The sequence below is a fragment of the Lissotriton helveticus genome, chromosome 1_1, assembly GCF_964261635.1.
Source record: "Lissotriton helveticus chromosome 1_1, aLisHel1.1, whole genome shotgun sequence".
NCBI lineage: Eukaryota > Metazoa > Chordata > Amphibia > Caudata > Salamandridae > Lissotriton > Lissotriton helveticus.
Window position 1 is genome coordinate 1587879828 of NC_136057.1, and position 17388 is coordinate 1587897215.

Consider the following 17388-nt stretch of genomic DNA (forward strand, 5'->3'; position numbering starts at 1 on the left):
CTGCCCTTTTTCTCATTTAGCAATACCCAAAATTCCTGTTTACTCATCCAAAAGCCTTCTCCTATTGCTAAGACCTAAAAGTAAATAAATAAATAAATAAATAAATCTTCCACTCTTTTATCCCTCCACTATCCTTTTCAATCGAAAGTAACAGACTAACATGTTCACTTCTCAAATTCCATATTAAACTATACTAATATACTACCCAAATAACTGAATAACATATCCACTACTCAAATTACTTCATATTTTTTTTCACTATACTAATTTTCAACACTAATCCTTTATGGGTTCCGGAGTGGCATGCTACTTGCCAGAAAAGCGATTCAACACCATTAGGGGTAACAAGTGCTATATGAATGCAAATCTTTCTTCCCCTTTTATTCCTCCTCTATCCCTTTCACTCCAAGTAACTGACTAATATCCACCACTGAAATTACTTCATATTTCACCATATTAATTCACCACTAATCCTTTGAGGGCTTCCTGAATAGCGTGTGTCAACAAGCGCTACATAAATACAAACCTTTGTCCTCCTCTATCCTTCTGCTACCATTCCAAATCCAAATAACTGACTAACCTATCCACCACTTAAAATGTACTTGCGTGTTTCACTATACTAATTCAACACTAATACTCTAAGGGTCCCGGAGTAGTGTGCTACCCGCCGAAAAAGTGCTTCGACGCCTAGTCAGGGGTAGTAAGCGCTATATAAATGCAATTACCATACAATACAATACTAGTGCGCTTCACATTAATTATGTAGTGTTTGATATGTACCAGATGAGTTGCCCTAAACAGACTCCTTACTTTTTATATTGCTGTATGGTATGTGTCTTACTGTACTGTTTTAATGCTGTGGTTGGTGTTACAAACCAATAAAACGCAATAAAATTTGTTTATAAAAAAAAAAAAGTCCAAATAGGGCAAATGTCAGCTTTCACTGTGCTTTCGTTTAACAGAACAGAAATGATGAAAACACACTAATTCGGTCTCTTTCCAGCTCTGGTTTCAGGCAACCTAGAGCCGGATGGATGAATTACTTCAAAACATTCTTAAATCACTCTTCCTCCTGGAGATACTACTATAGAAATCTGCATTAAGATAAATTATTTATTCGAATGTTGAGTAAGATTAATTAACTATCAATTATGAAAGTCCATGTTAACTAGTAATTATGAAACTCAGTTTAACATTTTTAAATGTTATTTGTTTTGCTTCATTGTATTTAATGTTATGTTGATTGCTTTTACATTCTTTAACCTTTAGACCTCTTAACATTCAATATTTATCTCTTTTAAATATTTGGTTTAGATTAAGATTTCTTTCGTTTTTCAGTTTAGATTTTATTTATTTTTAATAATAGTTTATTATTGGTTTAATTAAATCATATAAACCATATAATCTCCCAAATTATCCTGATTGCTAAAATCAAAGCATTAAATCCCTTTAACAGCAATTAAAAGTATTACAAACTGTACACAATTCATCTACCGTTTCATTTCGATCAGGGTTCAGTAATAATTTAACAATATAGTTATTATGCATTTCACTTGGTGGTAAACAAATTCACAGACGATGGATATTCCAGTAAAATATGCGGTTTTAATTCAAGAGATTTTGTTGCCTGGTAGCAACACAGTAATGTTTCTTGAATTATACCAACCCCAAGATTTGTTCACTGTAAAATACACATAAGTCGAATTGTAATTAGAACATTGGAATGTTGGGAGCTCCATTGAAAACAATGGAGTGCTCCGGGCTTATAATGGCTAGTATAAGCCTGGAGCTCCAACATTCCAATGTTTCTTTGTTCACAGCTCTGGCTGTGAACAAAGGCTTCAGGGACCCGGAGGGGATTCCAATCCCCTCACGCTCCCATAAGGCTTTGTTCTTTTTTGTTAGAACATTCTGCCCTCTAGTGGCAGTATGTTCTAATAGCCTTATAGCCCTTCGTAGTTGGGCTACACCGGCTATTAAAGTCCCTCTCCCTTGTTAAAGGCCCTCGCCTTCGGCTCGGGGCCTTTAACGCTGGAGAGGGCCTTTAATAGCCGGTATAGCCCTCTACGGCGGGCTATAAGGCTATAATACAGTGAGCTTCGCTCAGGCGTGTTTAAATTGTGTAATCACATTTCGGATGCAGTACATAGTGTTCATACTATACAAGTGCTTACTAAATACTGCATACTCATTTGCTACATGTGCCCATTTTACTTGGTTTTGTAGGCTGGTCTTAAATTGATTTTCTGAAACTACAGCATTAACACACACATTGTCACACTGCATTACTCTCATCCACAGCCTAGGAAACGCTTAGGCTAAATTCCAGCCTGGTGATCTCTTTCTTTTGGAGTCAATTTATGCAGATGGAAATATCATAGCCTAGTAGCTTCTGTGGTATACATTGTTGCTCTGCTGCAGGGAGTCAAGTAGCAGGCCACAAATGATCAAAGAACAACTTTGCTTTACGAACTTTTAAGATGGGCAAGAAGGTATAACCTCCGTGGTGGACATCGTATATGTTGAAGGCAATTTCCGCAGTTAGCACATCATTTTTTTGTAGCCGTATTTCCTTTTTAATTAGTGATCAACCGGGAGACCCAGCGTGGTTATTTTACTTGCTTCAGTTCAGTTGCAATTAGGGGACCATTTGTATGGTTTAAGCACTTCACAGAAAGTTATGATTTGCATTCCTTTTTTTCTTGGAAATTAGCAAATTACTCTATGCTATATTTAAAATGGTATTTAAATCGTGTTACTTGGCAATCTGTGTCCTATAAAAAAATCCCTACAATTTCTGTGGAAGTTATCTATACATTGAAAGGGGGTACCACCCAACTTTGGCCGAAATGTTCAACTTTGATTAAGGTCGTCACTGAGATCAATAATATACAAATTAAGTGGTAGAAGTGAAAAGACCCACCCCTGTCCCACTCCCCTACTGCACCGTACTTTCCGTCCCAACTTTAAATTTCTTGTAATGATACTTTTACAGTTGTCAGTATTGTGGAGGGGGAGGTCTGGCCTTCCCTGCTGAAGCCTAGCAGGCCTTGGATGTTGTGCACAAAGAAAACACCCACACACAGTGGTTAACTGCCGGCAAAGACCCCGCGCAGTCTTGCTCCCCTTTATTTATCTCCTCGGCTGCGCCCGGCCTGGGGAGTGTTACAGATGTCAATAAAGTATCTTAGAGGATGGGTGGATCCCTACAAGTATAAATCTCATTAATAACAACAATACATGCCTGAGTTCATTATTTTCCACAATGTTCACAAAATCAGACGCATTTTTGTAATCCAAATTAAATTGAATTGAATGCACAGTACAAAGGCCGACCCACAAAACACTCTTCCCCTGCAACAGTGGGTTGTGACAGTGTACTGTGCACTATGGATACTTCCGTCTGAAACCCTGTACAACTGAGGAACTTGTCCTGGTTTCTCTTATCCACACATTCAGACTATTCTGCACAATACCCTCCAGTATTTTGACTGAGGGCTCCACTGAGCAACGATGTGGTAGTTTTCTGGAGAAGTTTGCACTCTTTCTTAACGCATTAACGGGCGTTCTATTAGGTGGGCGGGGCTGCGTCGGCCATTGGCCGACGGCAGCACTAGCGAGGTAGTGCTCCCGTCGGCCAATGGCCGATGGCAGACCGCAAGGGTTAATGGGGTGCGGCAGTGTAGATTTCCACAAATAAATATATTGACATGATTGATTTACTGTCTCTAAGACTGAAAGTAAAATGTAGGGCCCCATTAAAGACTTCTTTACAGGGAGGTACAGCTCCTTTACATCCTGTTGGATAGTTTTGGATGATTTGCTGTTTCATGGTTCCTCTCATGGTTATTATAATCCGGAGTATTTCCTGGTTTGAGGCTTTAGCGTTCTGTTTCCAAGTGGCAATATAAACGGAGGCTTAGAGCCTCATTTAGAGTTTGGCAGATGAGATACTGCTTCAAAATGTGACACCTCTCCCATTCCTTTAATGCACTTGTTATACTGTTGACTGGGCATCCACCATGTTGGTGACGGAGTCTCACATCTGCCAAACTCTAAATAAGGCCCAAGTCTTTTATTTTCCATAATCAGATCATAAAAGTATTCCATTCCCCCAATGTTCAAGATTTCTCTTACTGTATTCCTGTTTTAATTATCTCATGTGTTTTTGAACATTGGAAGGCTGCGTAACATTCCTGACTCCATAACTAAATATGTTTATTTTAGGTGATTCATTGTAGAATTGTGATTTTGATTAAGGGGCAGATTTATCCAGGTATTCCATTGCCCTTGTGTCACGCAGGGTGCCACAAAGGCCACACAATACCCAAGTTAGATTTACCAAGCAACACAAGGCCGCCTAGTAAATCTGGAGTATCACAAGCCTGCACAAGTCAGTGCCTTGCGTTACCCTACCGTGAGAAGGCATTCCACTGGTCAGAGCATGGGTGTTTCCATGCATCTACCCATGGATTTTGGCAAATTCCCAGATTTACCAGTACAGGCAAACCTGGGAATACGTTAAAATGCTACACCTTTTCAGGGGAGACGCAACGAGGATAACTACCTTTATTTCTCCTAGTTGTTTCATCTTTCTAAGTGTGCTGCATTCTGCAGCGTACTTAGAAAGGGAAAAACGCCCGCTTCTTACACAAAACAATCCTGCCTGCAATGAAGGCACCTTTGCACCATGGTGCAAGGAGCCTGTGTTGGTGCTAGGCAGCAGATTGTGCATCAGCACAGGAAGAGAGCAGGAATGCACCATATTGAATTGGAATTATATTTATATAGCACTTGATAGATATGGCATATTCCTGCCCTCTCCCTTTCATGCAGCGCAGCAAGTTATCTTGTGTTGTGGTCAGCGGCGGCTACTCCGCTAAGATGATAACGAAAAGCAAATATAGCGACATGAAGCATTTTAAAAAGTAAATATTCTTGGAACTTCTATGTGAGATGTCAGATTTCTGGCATTGTATTTATGAAGCCAACAGATCGACTGCTTACCTTGCTTAGCCAAAACATTGATGAAAACATTGTCTCCTTCTTCCTCGAAGCTGAAGGTGACTAGCGAGTCTCCTGCCTTCTCTGTGCACCACGTGAACGCTTCGTCCTGACGCTCGACCATGGTCAAGTTGACTTTTGAGCAGACCAATGTGCAGTTCTCTCCGAGCAACCCTGTCCCAAAAACCTGACATTCTACGCAGCTCCTGTAATGTGCAGAAAACCATTATGAGCCGTTGGAAAAGTAAGCATTTGACAAAGTATAGTGATAAGCATGGCGTGATGCCTGAATACACAGGTTTTAAAGAGGCACGAGGAATATTGACAATACAAAATTCAAACAGTGTTTGATTCCAAAATAAAGTCTAGCTTGTTGGAGTCTGCCAGCTTGTGGATTCGAATGTACCTTCTAGGAGTCCTGTGACACATCATCTCAGTAAAGAGTTGGGACTAATTTCTGCAAGAGCGAACTCCACGGAAAATGTGGCCAATACTGGGTGCTCCCCAACCTTTTGATCCACATGATTATCGTAGCTTTAAATGTTGACAATGTTGACATTGCCCTTTGAGCATGGTACCGCAAAGTGCATTCTGCATAGGAACAGGGTTATTGTAAAAGTGCACGCTTTTTTGCATTGCCTCTTGGTTTTGACACATGACCACATTAAAGTCAGAGTTACATGTGCTGTAAAAAGATTGTGCGGTACAAAAGAGGGTGGTGATGGACGGAGCATCTGAACCAATCAAACACTCACACCCAGCCAACAGATCTGGGTTTAATCCATCACCGTTCTTTAGCCCACTCTGCCACCCCAGTTCAGACATGGCCATATGCAAATCAGTCTCACCCTGTGCCTCATGGGAACAGTCCAGCCCGAACTGCCAAGCCATGCCTTCCCTGGACCGGAAACAAGCTTCCGAGGACCGGTTTCTGGCATTTCAGCCGTCTTCAGCCAAATTTTTTATTTTTGCATTTTTTTATTTTTGTAAAAAGATTGTGCGACACTGACAACCCAATGCTGCTCAATATTTGTATGACAATGGTTGATTACCTTACATAAACCTTACAATATTGACTATTGACTAAATCAGCAGGTTCTGAACAAATGTGCTGCTTTATAATTCACGGTTTAGTAGCCGGCCTAAAATGTGATTCACAAGATCATATGTTCTTAAATTCACTCATCCAATCCCAGATCCTAGATATTATCAGTGCTTGAGGGAAGGTGCAGAGGTATATCACCTGACCTGAATGAATTTGCTGAGGTGAACTTTACAAGGACTGGCTTGCCCATCACCTATACTTATTTCCCTCAGGACTGATACACCTCCCCTCTTTTAAGAGTCTTCATGGAAAATGTAGCGTGTATACACATAAAATACATTTGGCATATATAATAGTAAGAGATAAAACCTCTGACTCTTTAGAGGTGTTGTCAGCCTTTACATTTAAGGAGGTTCCATAGCCAAAACTGTCATTTTAAACCATTCTAGGAATACCCCTTGATAAGTAAGCTCCCATCTTTGGAGACCAAGTATGTGGATTTACCCTTGGTTTTAGTAGAGAAGTGGAGTCCTCTCGGATGCATGAGATACACCACTCTTTGCCATGTAGGATGGATGTAGTTAAATACAGAACCTTTATGTGTATTCAAACGACTAATGTTCCTGAGTACGGTGAAGAATATATGGAACAAGGTTATGCAGTGTTACTCCTTTATGGTACTGTTTGCAATATGACATGTGTGACAATCTCCAAGATGTATAGAACAAAGTCAATGCACCACCATGTTCTATGTCAGAGATCTTCAAACTTTTTAATGCAGGGACCCCTTGTCAAAATCTTTGAGGTGTAAGAACCCTCTCCTGACACAAAAAATTCTAGAACTTGATACTTACTCCTCATCATTGACAACCATAAACGTCCCCAATTCCCACAGCAAATCATTTTTACGGTGGGGAAATAATATGAAATAGTGTTTAGCCAACCAAAGGTCAGTGAGCGTGGAGGGGTGGTCAAAGGTGTAGCTAAAAACAAAGGGGCTCATTTATGAGGAATTGGCGTATGTCAGCACCACAAGTCTTCGTGCTGCGCTGCCCTACGCCAATGTGAAAGGGCAGGAATGCTCCATATTTATGAAATGTTCCTGCCCTTTCCTCTTGCGTTGACGCACAAATTGCTGCCTAGCACCAACATATGCAGGATTGTTTTTATGCAGGAAGGGGCACCTTCCTTCCCAAAAACACTCCCAAGAGGTGTTTTACTCTTTCTATGTGAGCTGCAGAATGCAGCACACTTGGAAAGAGGAAAAAACGAGGAGAAATGGAAACATTTCTCTTCGTTACGCCTCCACTGGGGATGCGCACATTTTTGGCGCTGCACCAGGTTTACGTGATTTTGTAAATATGGGATAGCATTAAAATCCAAGGGTGTTGTGTGGAAACCCCCACACAATGACCATGGAACAACACCTCCTTGACGCAGAGTTCGGCAACACAATGAGTTGCGCTGCTATGTCTTACTCTATATCTATGAGGCCAGGCAAAGCCATGCAGGGTGACTTAGCGCCGCCTCATAGGTAAGGTTGAGACACTTGCACCGATGGAGCGTCAAAAAAGTGATACTGTGGTGGTGCAAGCCTCTCATAAATAAGCTCCAAAATATTTTGTACAATCAGGTACCTACATATAAAATAATGGGCAGCGTAAATGAAAAATAACTATGAAAAGTTGTTACTCAGTGGGACATGCACTGTGGTACATTATGAAACATGTATTAGTTAATGCCCTGCAAAGGTCTATGTGTAACCAGAGAGCATCAAAATTAAATCTTGGTTGGTGCACTGGAGAATAGTGACTTGTATATTTATAGTGCTATGAGGTCACAGCTTGTGACTGAAAGCACTGTTAATATGTAAGTCATTATTTTATACCTGCATTAAACACAGTATAATGTAGACTGATACAAAAAATGTAAATAGTTTTAAGATAAAAAGGTGCTTCTAAAATCTAGATTTTAGTAATACCAATGCATATGTAATGCACTTTTTGTATTACCTAACTGTCCCTTCAACACCTCCTTAGGGGTACTAAGGGCTATGTAAATACAGTTAAGTTAAAAGAAAGCACTTCATAGCCCAGTTGTTAACTTTATGCACTGCCACTAAAAAACAAACAAATATTTGTCATCACAAAGCCTGGAGAGGTTCACTGGGTCCCAAGCACCCTTTACACTTACAGATTAACTAATAGGGCACATTTGAATTTCATTGAGGCAACCAGGCACACTGGCACAAAACCATTTTACAGCACAAGAGACTCAGCTGAAGCATTTGAATGAGCTAAATTAGCTGTCCCAGGACGGCTGTCTTTTTCCAAAACGAAAACAAATATTTTGGATTCCAGGCACAAGTGAGGCTAGGGAATGCACGACCCCCTTCCCAGGACTTCACACACCCCCTGGGGGTTGCACCCCATAGATTGAAGGCCTCTGTTCTATGTTATGGTGTATAAACTCTACAGCATACTTTGATTACCAAATCAACAGAAATTATCTTTTCTGATGAAACATCTGCAAGCCTGCACTACACATGGTGAATTTGTCTTCATTTATGTATTCTGCACATTTGCAAGGATGTATGACGATACAGCATGCATAGTAATAGCCGCGTTGTAATGGCTGTTTCCCCATTTCCTCTATCTAGCTGTTGGAGTAAAATTATCAACTTTGTTTTCATTGATATTTTAATGCTGATAGAGACTTCTAACTGCAGATTCTTCACATTTTGAAAAATTCCCCAGGTGTCAGAATTGATCTGGAAACTTTTGAGCTGTACTTCTGGGCGCCACCAGGTGGCACCATGCAACTTCGCACTGACATTGTTCCACTTCGGAAATGACGGGCAGAGCCAATATCGTCATCAATCCTGTAGTCTGTAGTCAGTTCCTTTCTTTCCACACCACCAGATGTATTGTATTGTATTGTATTGTAACTGCATTTATATAGCGCTTACTACCCCAGACGAGGCATCAAAGCGCTTTTTCGGCGGGTAGCATGCTACTACGGGACCCATAGAGGATTAGTGTTGAATTAGTATAGTGAAACATGCAAGTACATTTTAAGTGGTGTATAGGTTAGTCGGTTATTTGGATATGGAATGATAGCAGAAGGATAGAGGAGGACAAAGGTTTGTATTTAATTATCGCTCGCTTGTTGACGCATGCTATTCAGGAAGCCTATAAAGGATTAGTGGTGAATTAATATGCTGAAATATGAGGTAATTTCAGTGGTGGATATTAGTCTGTTACTTGGAGTGAGAAGGATAGCGGATGGATAAAAGGGGAAGAAAGATTTGCATTCATATAGCACTTGTTACCCCTGATGGGTGTTGAAGCGCTTTTCTGGCGAGTAGCACTCCACTCCGGAACCCATAAAGGATTAGTGTTAAAAATTAGTATAGTATAAATATGAAGTAATTTGAGTAGTAGTAGAAGGAAATATCCAATGCACAGGATCAAAACTACCTTGTAAATAAAACCTCAACTCGTTTTATGGCTGCTGCTTGGAAAAATGATCAATGCTTCCCTTATATTGATAAGCTACCGGACTGTCAATTACGAAAGGAAGTTTTGAGGGTAAGAATTGGGGTAATCCTTGTTATATGAACACTCTGGTAAAGCGTGCTGTGATAAACAATACGGGAGGCTGACTTGCTCCTTGGGTACCCAATGTGATCTGCTGCATATCTTATTTGATTGCCTGAAGTTCCTGGATCTACGGATTAAGCTTTTAAAACCAATATTCATGAAATATGAGATTAAAACAAGGACCCAGGCTGTGACACTGATGACCGAAATAGCCTATTTGGATATTGCAGTGGCCATGGGGAAATTTATGCAAAAAGTCAAGGCAGCTTTATACCTTTTTAATGAATTTTAGCTCGTTTTTCCCGCAATTTAGGTAATAGTGGGTTTTTAGATTGAACTTGTTTTTAGGATGTATTTATGTGTGTTAATGAAACGTTTTTTTAGAGGAAATTTTCATTAATGATATGTATTGTTTGTGGACCAATGGTCTGAATAAACGTGAAATAAACTGAAACTGAGTAGTAGATATGTTATTCAGTTATTTGGGCAGTATATTAGTATAGTTGAATATGAAATATGGAATTTGAGAAGTGAACCTGTTAGTCTGTTAATTTGGATTGAAATGGATAGTGAAGGGATAAAAGAGTGAAGGATTTTTTTTAAGGTCTTAGCAGTAGGAAGAGGCTTTTGGATGATAAAAAGGAGTTTTGGAGAGAAGGAGTCAGAGGGAAGAGTTTAGAAAGGTTTGTTTTAGGGGATCGGTGTAGTAAAAAGAGGTGTCAGATGATGCAAGGAGGGGTAGAGCAGGAGAGAGTCTAGAAAGGGTTATTTTGGCGATCATAGTAGTGGTATGGGGTTTGAAATAAATGAGAGAGTGGGTGTAGAGGATATATTGATAGATGTATAGGATGAGAGATAGGGTAGTGCATTAGAAGGAGTAGTAGAAAGAAGTTTGAGATGAGTCAGAAGGTTGAGCTAGAAGATATATAGAGTGAAGTATAGGCTGAGAAATAGGCTAGTGCATTGGAAATGCTAAATTAGAAGAAAGTGATAAATATATAGACCCATAAGTACATTGAAAGTACATAGATACATAAAGGAAGTAAGTATATTTAGATTAAATATATTGATAGAGGCACAGGATGAGAAATAGGGTAGTGCATTGGATATGCTTTATCAGGAGAAAAGTAACAGACACACAGATCCAAGTACATGGAAGGTACATAGATGCACAATGGAAGTATGTACATATAGACCAAAGATGATTTTTATTTGTTGATGAATATTATTATTATTATTATTTTATTTTTTCTTAACAACATAATTGTTTTACATGTTTTATAAAGTAATACACAAAGATAGGTACATATCTATAGTGAAAACAAATGCTTGTATACAGAGGGATATGCTGTAAATTTATTTTTCCGTATGGTGCTTATGTGGGGAAGAGCCAGATCTTGAGTAGTTTTCTGAAGATAAGGTGGTTGTCGGTGGATCTTATGTTGGGGGGTAAAGAGTTCCATAGTTTGTCTGCTTGAACAGAGAAGGATGTGCCACCCATGGTTTTTTTCTTGTATGGTGATTTTGAGGCGAGATGCTCCTTTAGAGCGGAGGTTCCTTTGTTGAATGTGTTTGGTGATTTTATTCCTGATGAAGAGGGGTCCTATTCCATGTATTGCTTTGTGGGTAATACAAAGCAGCTTGAACGTGGATCTTCTGGCAACCGGTAACCAATGCAGGGCTTTCAAGGCAGGGGAGATGTGGTCTCGTGGTTTGATATGCAAGAGTAGTCTGGCAGCCGAGTTCTGAATCCGTTGTAGTCTTTTCATGGTCGTTAAAGGTGATCCGTGGTAGAGGCTATTGGCGTAATCTAGTTTGGATAGAACAAGGGAGATGGTAGCTTGGAGCTTGTGTGGAAATCCCAAATGAGGGAAAACTCATTGCAGCGTTTTTATAGTAGCAAAGCTTGATCTTGCTAGTTTATCCCTTTGTACATTCATCGACAGCTTGGAGTCCATGGTCATTCCAAGGTTTCTTACTTCCTTCGATACTTTAGGCAGTGATCCCAGTTCATCAGGCCATGTGGCAAGCGGGTTGTAATTTTTCCAATCGCCACACGTGCGTATTTCAGTTCTTGAAGCATTCAATTTGAGATGGCTCCAAGTCATCCACTGATCCACGGCTCTGAGACAGCTAAAAATTGGTGATTTTCCAATGTCATTGGGGCATTCCAGTTGAAGGAGTATTTGCGTGCCATCTGCATAGTTGTAGCACGTGAGGTGAAATTTATTGATCAGTACTGGTAAAGACTTCATGTAGATGTTGAAAAGCATGGGCGAGAGGATAGAAACTTGAGGGACCCCTGCTTTTGTGGAGTACGGTTTGGACGAGAAAGGTGGGGTGTGGATGACATTAGTTCTGTTTCGAAGGTAGGACGCGATCCAGTCTAGAGCAGTTCCCTCTATTCCGGCTTGATAAAGTCTTTGTTTCAGAGTGTCATGGTCAACCGTGTCAAAGGCAGCTGAGAGGTCCAAGAGGAGTAGCGCAGCAACCCCGTTGCGGTCAACTGTATTCTTTAGGTCATCCCAGACGGCAAGGAGGGAAGATTCAGTGCCTCTTCCCGGACGGAATCCTGTTTGGAAATCTGAAAGTATGTCATTCTCTTCAATGAATTGTGACATCTGGGCGAACACTGCTCTTTCTATCAGTTTACCCAGGAAAGGTCCATTTGTAATGGGTCTGTAGTTGTCAGGGTTCAGCGGGTTTAAGTTTGTTTTCTTCAGTAAAGATCGTATGTATGACTTTTTGAGTTCTTCTGGAAATATTCCAGTAGTTAAGGAATCGTTGATGATTCTTCTTACTGGAATGGCAGCAGAGGTTGTTAAAAGAATTGTCTTGAAAATTTGTGACAGACAGGGGTCAGAAGGGCTGCCGGCAGGCCTGCTTGCTTTGACCAGGTCCATAAATTCATCATGTGAGATGTGTTGGAAGGAACGGAGAGGTTTGATTAGAGCATTTTGGATAGTTGTTTTGTACAAGGGTTAGTGCTGGTGCTTTGCTTCTGTTGTAAGTACGAGTCCAATGTGTCTGCTTTGTCCGTGTAATGATTTGCCAGTTTGTCTGTGAAATCTTGAGTAACAGGATGAGTTCCTTCTAGGCAATTTGGTTTTCGAAATTCATTGAGTATTTTATACAATTCTTTATTTGCACATTTAGCGTTTTGAAATTCTGTCTGAATAGTACCTTTTCTTAGCTTTTTTGATAGCCGACTTATATAATCTGTTAATTTTTTGTAGGTGAAGTTTGTCTTGTTTGCCGTTTGTTTTGAGCCAGGTACGTTGCAGCTTTCTAATTTGTTGTTTTATGTCTTTTTTTCTTTTGTTCTGGTGTATGGTTTTCAGTGGTATCAGGGTGTCAAAAGCTTCCTGTAGCCACTCATATAGATTCTGAACAGAATTTATTTTTTCCAGATTTATACTGGATGTTAGTTGTGTTTCCAAGTGTTTCAAATTGAGTTTGTTCCACGGCCGATAGGTGGATGGATGTAAGGTAGTTTTAGGTGAGTCTCTTAGCATTGTTTTATGTTGGAAAGCAAGCAAGTGGTAGTCTGACCATGTGACTGGAGTTATAGTTTGAAAGGTAACTAGTTCAGTATTAGCAAAAATGACATCTAGGATATGTCCAGCGGTGTGTGTTGGATTGGCGACAATCTGATGCAGGTTCAATGCGTCTAGGCCGGTGATTATTGTTTTTGGATGGGTCATATTGGCTTTATCAAACCAAATGTTAAGGTCACCCAAAACGCATAGGTTGGAGTGTATTGTTATCAGGTTTGAAACTGTGTCTAGAAGTGCGTCTGGGAATGTTGCTTTGCTAGGTGGAGGTCTGTAAAGGAGCAGGAAGTTACAGGTGGAAGACGGTGTAGGATTGCATCTTGTTAGAAGAGCCTCACAATTCTTTATGGAGATGTTGTCAACTTTAGTGATATGTATTGCTTGCCTGAATACAACAGCTAGACCACCTCCTTTTTTGGCTATACGATTTTGGGTGATTATTTGATAGCCTAAAGGAATGGCTTCATGCAGAACTGGAGCCATATCCTCTCCCAAACATGATTCGGTTATGAATAGTATGTCTGGTTTTGCATCGGTGAGAAGGTCGTAGATGTGATGCTTGTTTTTAGAGAGGGATCGAGCATTTATTAGTAGACAGTGTATAGAGTGGCCTTTGGTGATAGTCGAACTTTGTTTTGTAGAAGAGTGATCAGTATTGTGTGGGTGTGTAGCAGGTGTGTTTTTAGTGCTGGTATTAGCTGTATTAGGATAGCAATTGTGTAGCTGTTCTTTATCGTGTTCCTCATCCAGCATGCTAAGAAGACATTTTGATGGGTCTGCATGTGTATGTGTTGGAGATGGTGTTTAAGAATGAGTTGGAGTGCTGTGTTGCTTTTGTGGTGTAACATTGTTGTGAGGTAGACTTGGGGTAGCAACGTTGTGAGGTGTGGCATGTTGCTTATATTATTTGTGTGTGTTAAAGGCGGAAGGTGTATGAGTCAGCGGAGGTGGTGCAGCATGTGGGTCATGTCGTAATGTTCTAAATTGTCCAATGGATGAGAGGCAGTTAGAAGAGAGGTGCTGTATTGCTGTATCTGTGTTAGGTGTGGTGGAAGAGTGAAAGCTTGGCATTGGAGTGTGTTCCTTTGTGTGCTTTGAAAGGAGGGTATATGTATGTATTTTGTGATGGTAAGTATTATGAGGTGTTGCGCTCTGAAGATCTTGTTGTGCTGGTGTTTGTGATATGTTTTGCTTTTGAGGTGTGGTGAAAAGGGGTGCTGATGTATATGTTTCATGCACCTGATTTGGTTGTGTAGTATTGTTTGTGAGAGGAGGTTGTGACGTAGAGGGGGGTGGTGATGTGTTTATGAGTAGAGTGTATGTTGTGTGTAGGAGGGAATAATACTTTCACACAGGCTATTTATTACTTTTGAAAATTCTTCTGCGGCTATTATTAATTGGTGTAGATTTCAATTCACTAAACAGCAAATGGCAGTCGAAATAACATTACACACACTTTGATCACTATAGCTTCATCTAGTGGAGCCCTTGATTCACGTCTAGCGTCTAAACACCTTCATAATTACTGCTCAGTATGTTAACAGGTTTGGTAGACTAATGCATCCACTGTAAAGACATGTGTTCTACCTCATGGTCACAGGTCCACTCATCCTTTGGAGGTCGATAAAATGAGTGCCATTGAGTTGGATAACAATAAACATGTGTTATTCAGCGCTAAGATACCATTCTGGGTGAACGTGTGCTTTACAAATACACATGTTATGTTTACAGCTAGAGGTGGAAAATGACGTTTAGAACTACATTTATTTTATTTTCACGCCACCGTCTCCATGACCATGAAGACCAAGGAACGTAAGGGCAGTGCCAGTGATACCAACTGTTACGACTGCTCTAGCAAAAGAAGAATAACTAAAGAAATGTTCTTAATCTGCACCATTTTCTACCAATACTCCCAAATTTCCTTAGGGAGAAGAGTTCCCAAATATAACGTAAATGTTATTTTTGAAGGTTAAATAGGTTGAGACAAATGCAATTTGCCCACTGTTTTTGGAAATACACCCCAATACCCCACTTATTTGGTCAGTGTGCTTAAAAATGTACTATAGGCTTTTCTAGATCTACCTCTTGTCTCTTTTTCGAGGCCCATTTAACCTCACATTTATTCAGTGTGCAAGGGAAATGTCATCCCTCAAGGCGACAAGTTTTAAATCTTTTAAGGACTATCGTGACCAAAGACATCAGGTTTGCCTGTGGTGCCTGGGATTGGGTCATAACTCCATGGCCTAGAGTGACTGTACATCAATGAATCCGAAGGCTATTTGGGGCAGCGAGGTGAAGCTATTCATAACCAAGTATCAGAAGACCCCGCGTCTCGATTGTTCCAAGTCCAAAGGTTGGTCTTGATGATCCTTTTCCCATTCCAGAAGCATGCTTGAGGTTGATCGTCTTCGCTCTCCAAGTCCTCCAGTAATTCCAAGAAAAAAACATCCAAAATCCAAGCAGAACTCAGTCCTTTCCTGCCACTCTCAGACACCTGGGAAGACATCACCATGCCTCTCAATTTCACTCCCAAAGTCAGTAGACCTAGGTGCCATTCCTGCCACTTGTCCCAGCATAACCTGAGTTTACTGGGACTTCTGCGACTCTGAGGCAGATTGTAGAGAACTGTGAGGCCATGTTGCGACTCTTCGGCTCCCTTCCTACTTCCCCATCCGTCCCTGTGGGCACCACAGAACCATGAGGTACTTCATCTAGGATACCGCCTGCAGGTTTGCTCTCTGCACCAATTGGACCCTCTCATACCAATGCTGGACCGCTACAGGCACATTTGACAACTCCACCTCCAGCTCCATGTCCCATACCAATTCTCAAAACGTTGACTCCAATGCTGACTCCATTGATGCTTGTGGACAAGGTGCGTCCTTTTACCCTCTCCAACTCCGAGTCAGCACAGCCCCGAATTTGACCAACGTCTTTCTCAATGCCCATCGAACTGCAGCCTTTGCCCGCTCCATTGAAGCTGTTTGCCATCTGGGTTCTGTGAGGCATGTCTCATTCACTACATTGCTTGGTTGGGACGGACTCTGGCAATGAGTATGATGTGGTCCCCTTACCATGAAGAAAACTGGTAGGAGGACCTCCAGGATACCAGAGGCTTGGCACTTCTAACACTGGCCTAGTCTCACCGCCAGGCCATGCAACTGAGGAAAGTGCTTCCTTCACAATGGCCATGTGGAGGGTTGCCAAAGTTCTCACCTTGGAGATCAATACCAATGTTCTAACTGAAGTCCTCCAGCTGGGGAAAACCAATACGGAACCCCTGTTACCATTTAATTAGGCCCTTACTGAACCCTCTTAGAAGCCTGAGCCAAACCTTGCTCTGATTCTTCCACCAGCTCAGCAAACCTGAATACCTTCCCAACTATTCACCCAGATAGGAAGTCTAAGAGAGTGGAGACGTTCGGGTAGAGGGTATTTTTTTCCACAAGTTTGGCTCTCTGGTCGGTCAATGCCAGTTGCCTTTTGGGTCGCTATTACTGCTGCTCAAGTCCTCTGAGGTGTCCCGGAAGACCATTGCCCTGTATTGACCCAGGCTATGCAGGATGGCCATGAAACCGCTAAGTTAAAAATCTATTGTGGTCTGGATACCACAGATTGCACTGGGTGAGCTATTTGCACTAGCATTTCTATCTGTCACTATGCCTGGATGAGATAGATGGGTTTTTCAGGCAATGTTCAGTAGTTTCTCAGAACGTAGGGCCATGTTTCACCTTGGCCCAGTTTATGTCTGCCCTCGATCCTTAAGACTGCATGGTAGCATTGGACCTACAGGATGCCTATTTTCACATCCCCATCCTACAAGTCCACAGGTCTATCTGTGGTTCATGGTGGGCAGGAGCATTTTCAGTTCACTTTGCTCCCCGTTGTTCTGACCACCCCACTCTGGTGTTCACAAAAGGTGGCAGCACATTTCTGGAGGTCAGGGGTTCCAGTCTTTCCCTACCTCGATGACTGGCTGCTGAATGAGGGCTCACCCAAGGCAATCATCACCCACCTCCACACTATTTCGGACCTCATGACAACTTTGGGCTTCTCTAACAACGTGTGGAAGTCACACCTGACTCTTTTGTAGGCGCTTTCATTGCATTCCATGAGCCATTCTGGACATGGAAATGAGACTTCAGGACATTCAGACTATGATCCTAAAACTTCAGCCTCTGTC

The 17388-nt window shown here is 41.2% G+C and overlaps 1 protein-coding gene across 1 annotated transcript in view; it reads right to left on the reverse strand.

The window, feature by feature from the left end:
- Positions 1 to 17388, reverse strand: part of ITGB7 (integrin subunit beta 7) — an 887312-nt gene that overhangs the window by 75081 nt on the left and 794843 nt on the right. Inside the window, exon 14 of the mRNA XM_078687492.1 lies at positions 5008 to 5210. Coding sequence (XP_078543618.1) covers positions 5008 to 5210 — 203 coding nt within the window. The remainder of the gene's footprint in view (positions 1 to 5007; positions 5211 to 17388) is intronic.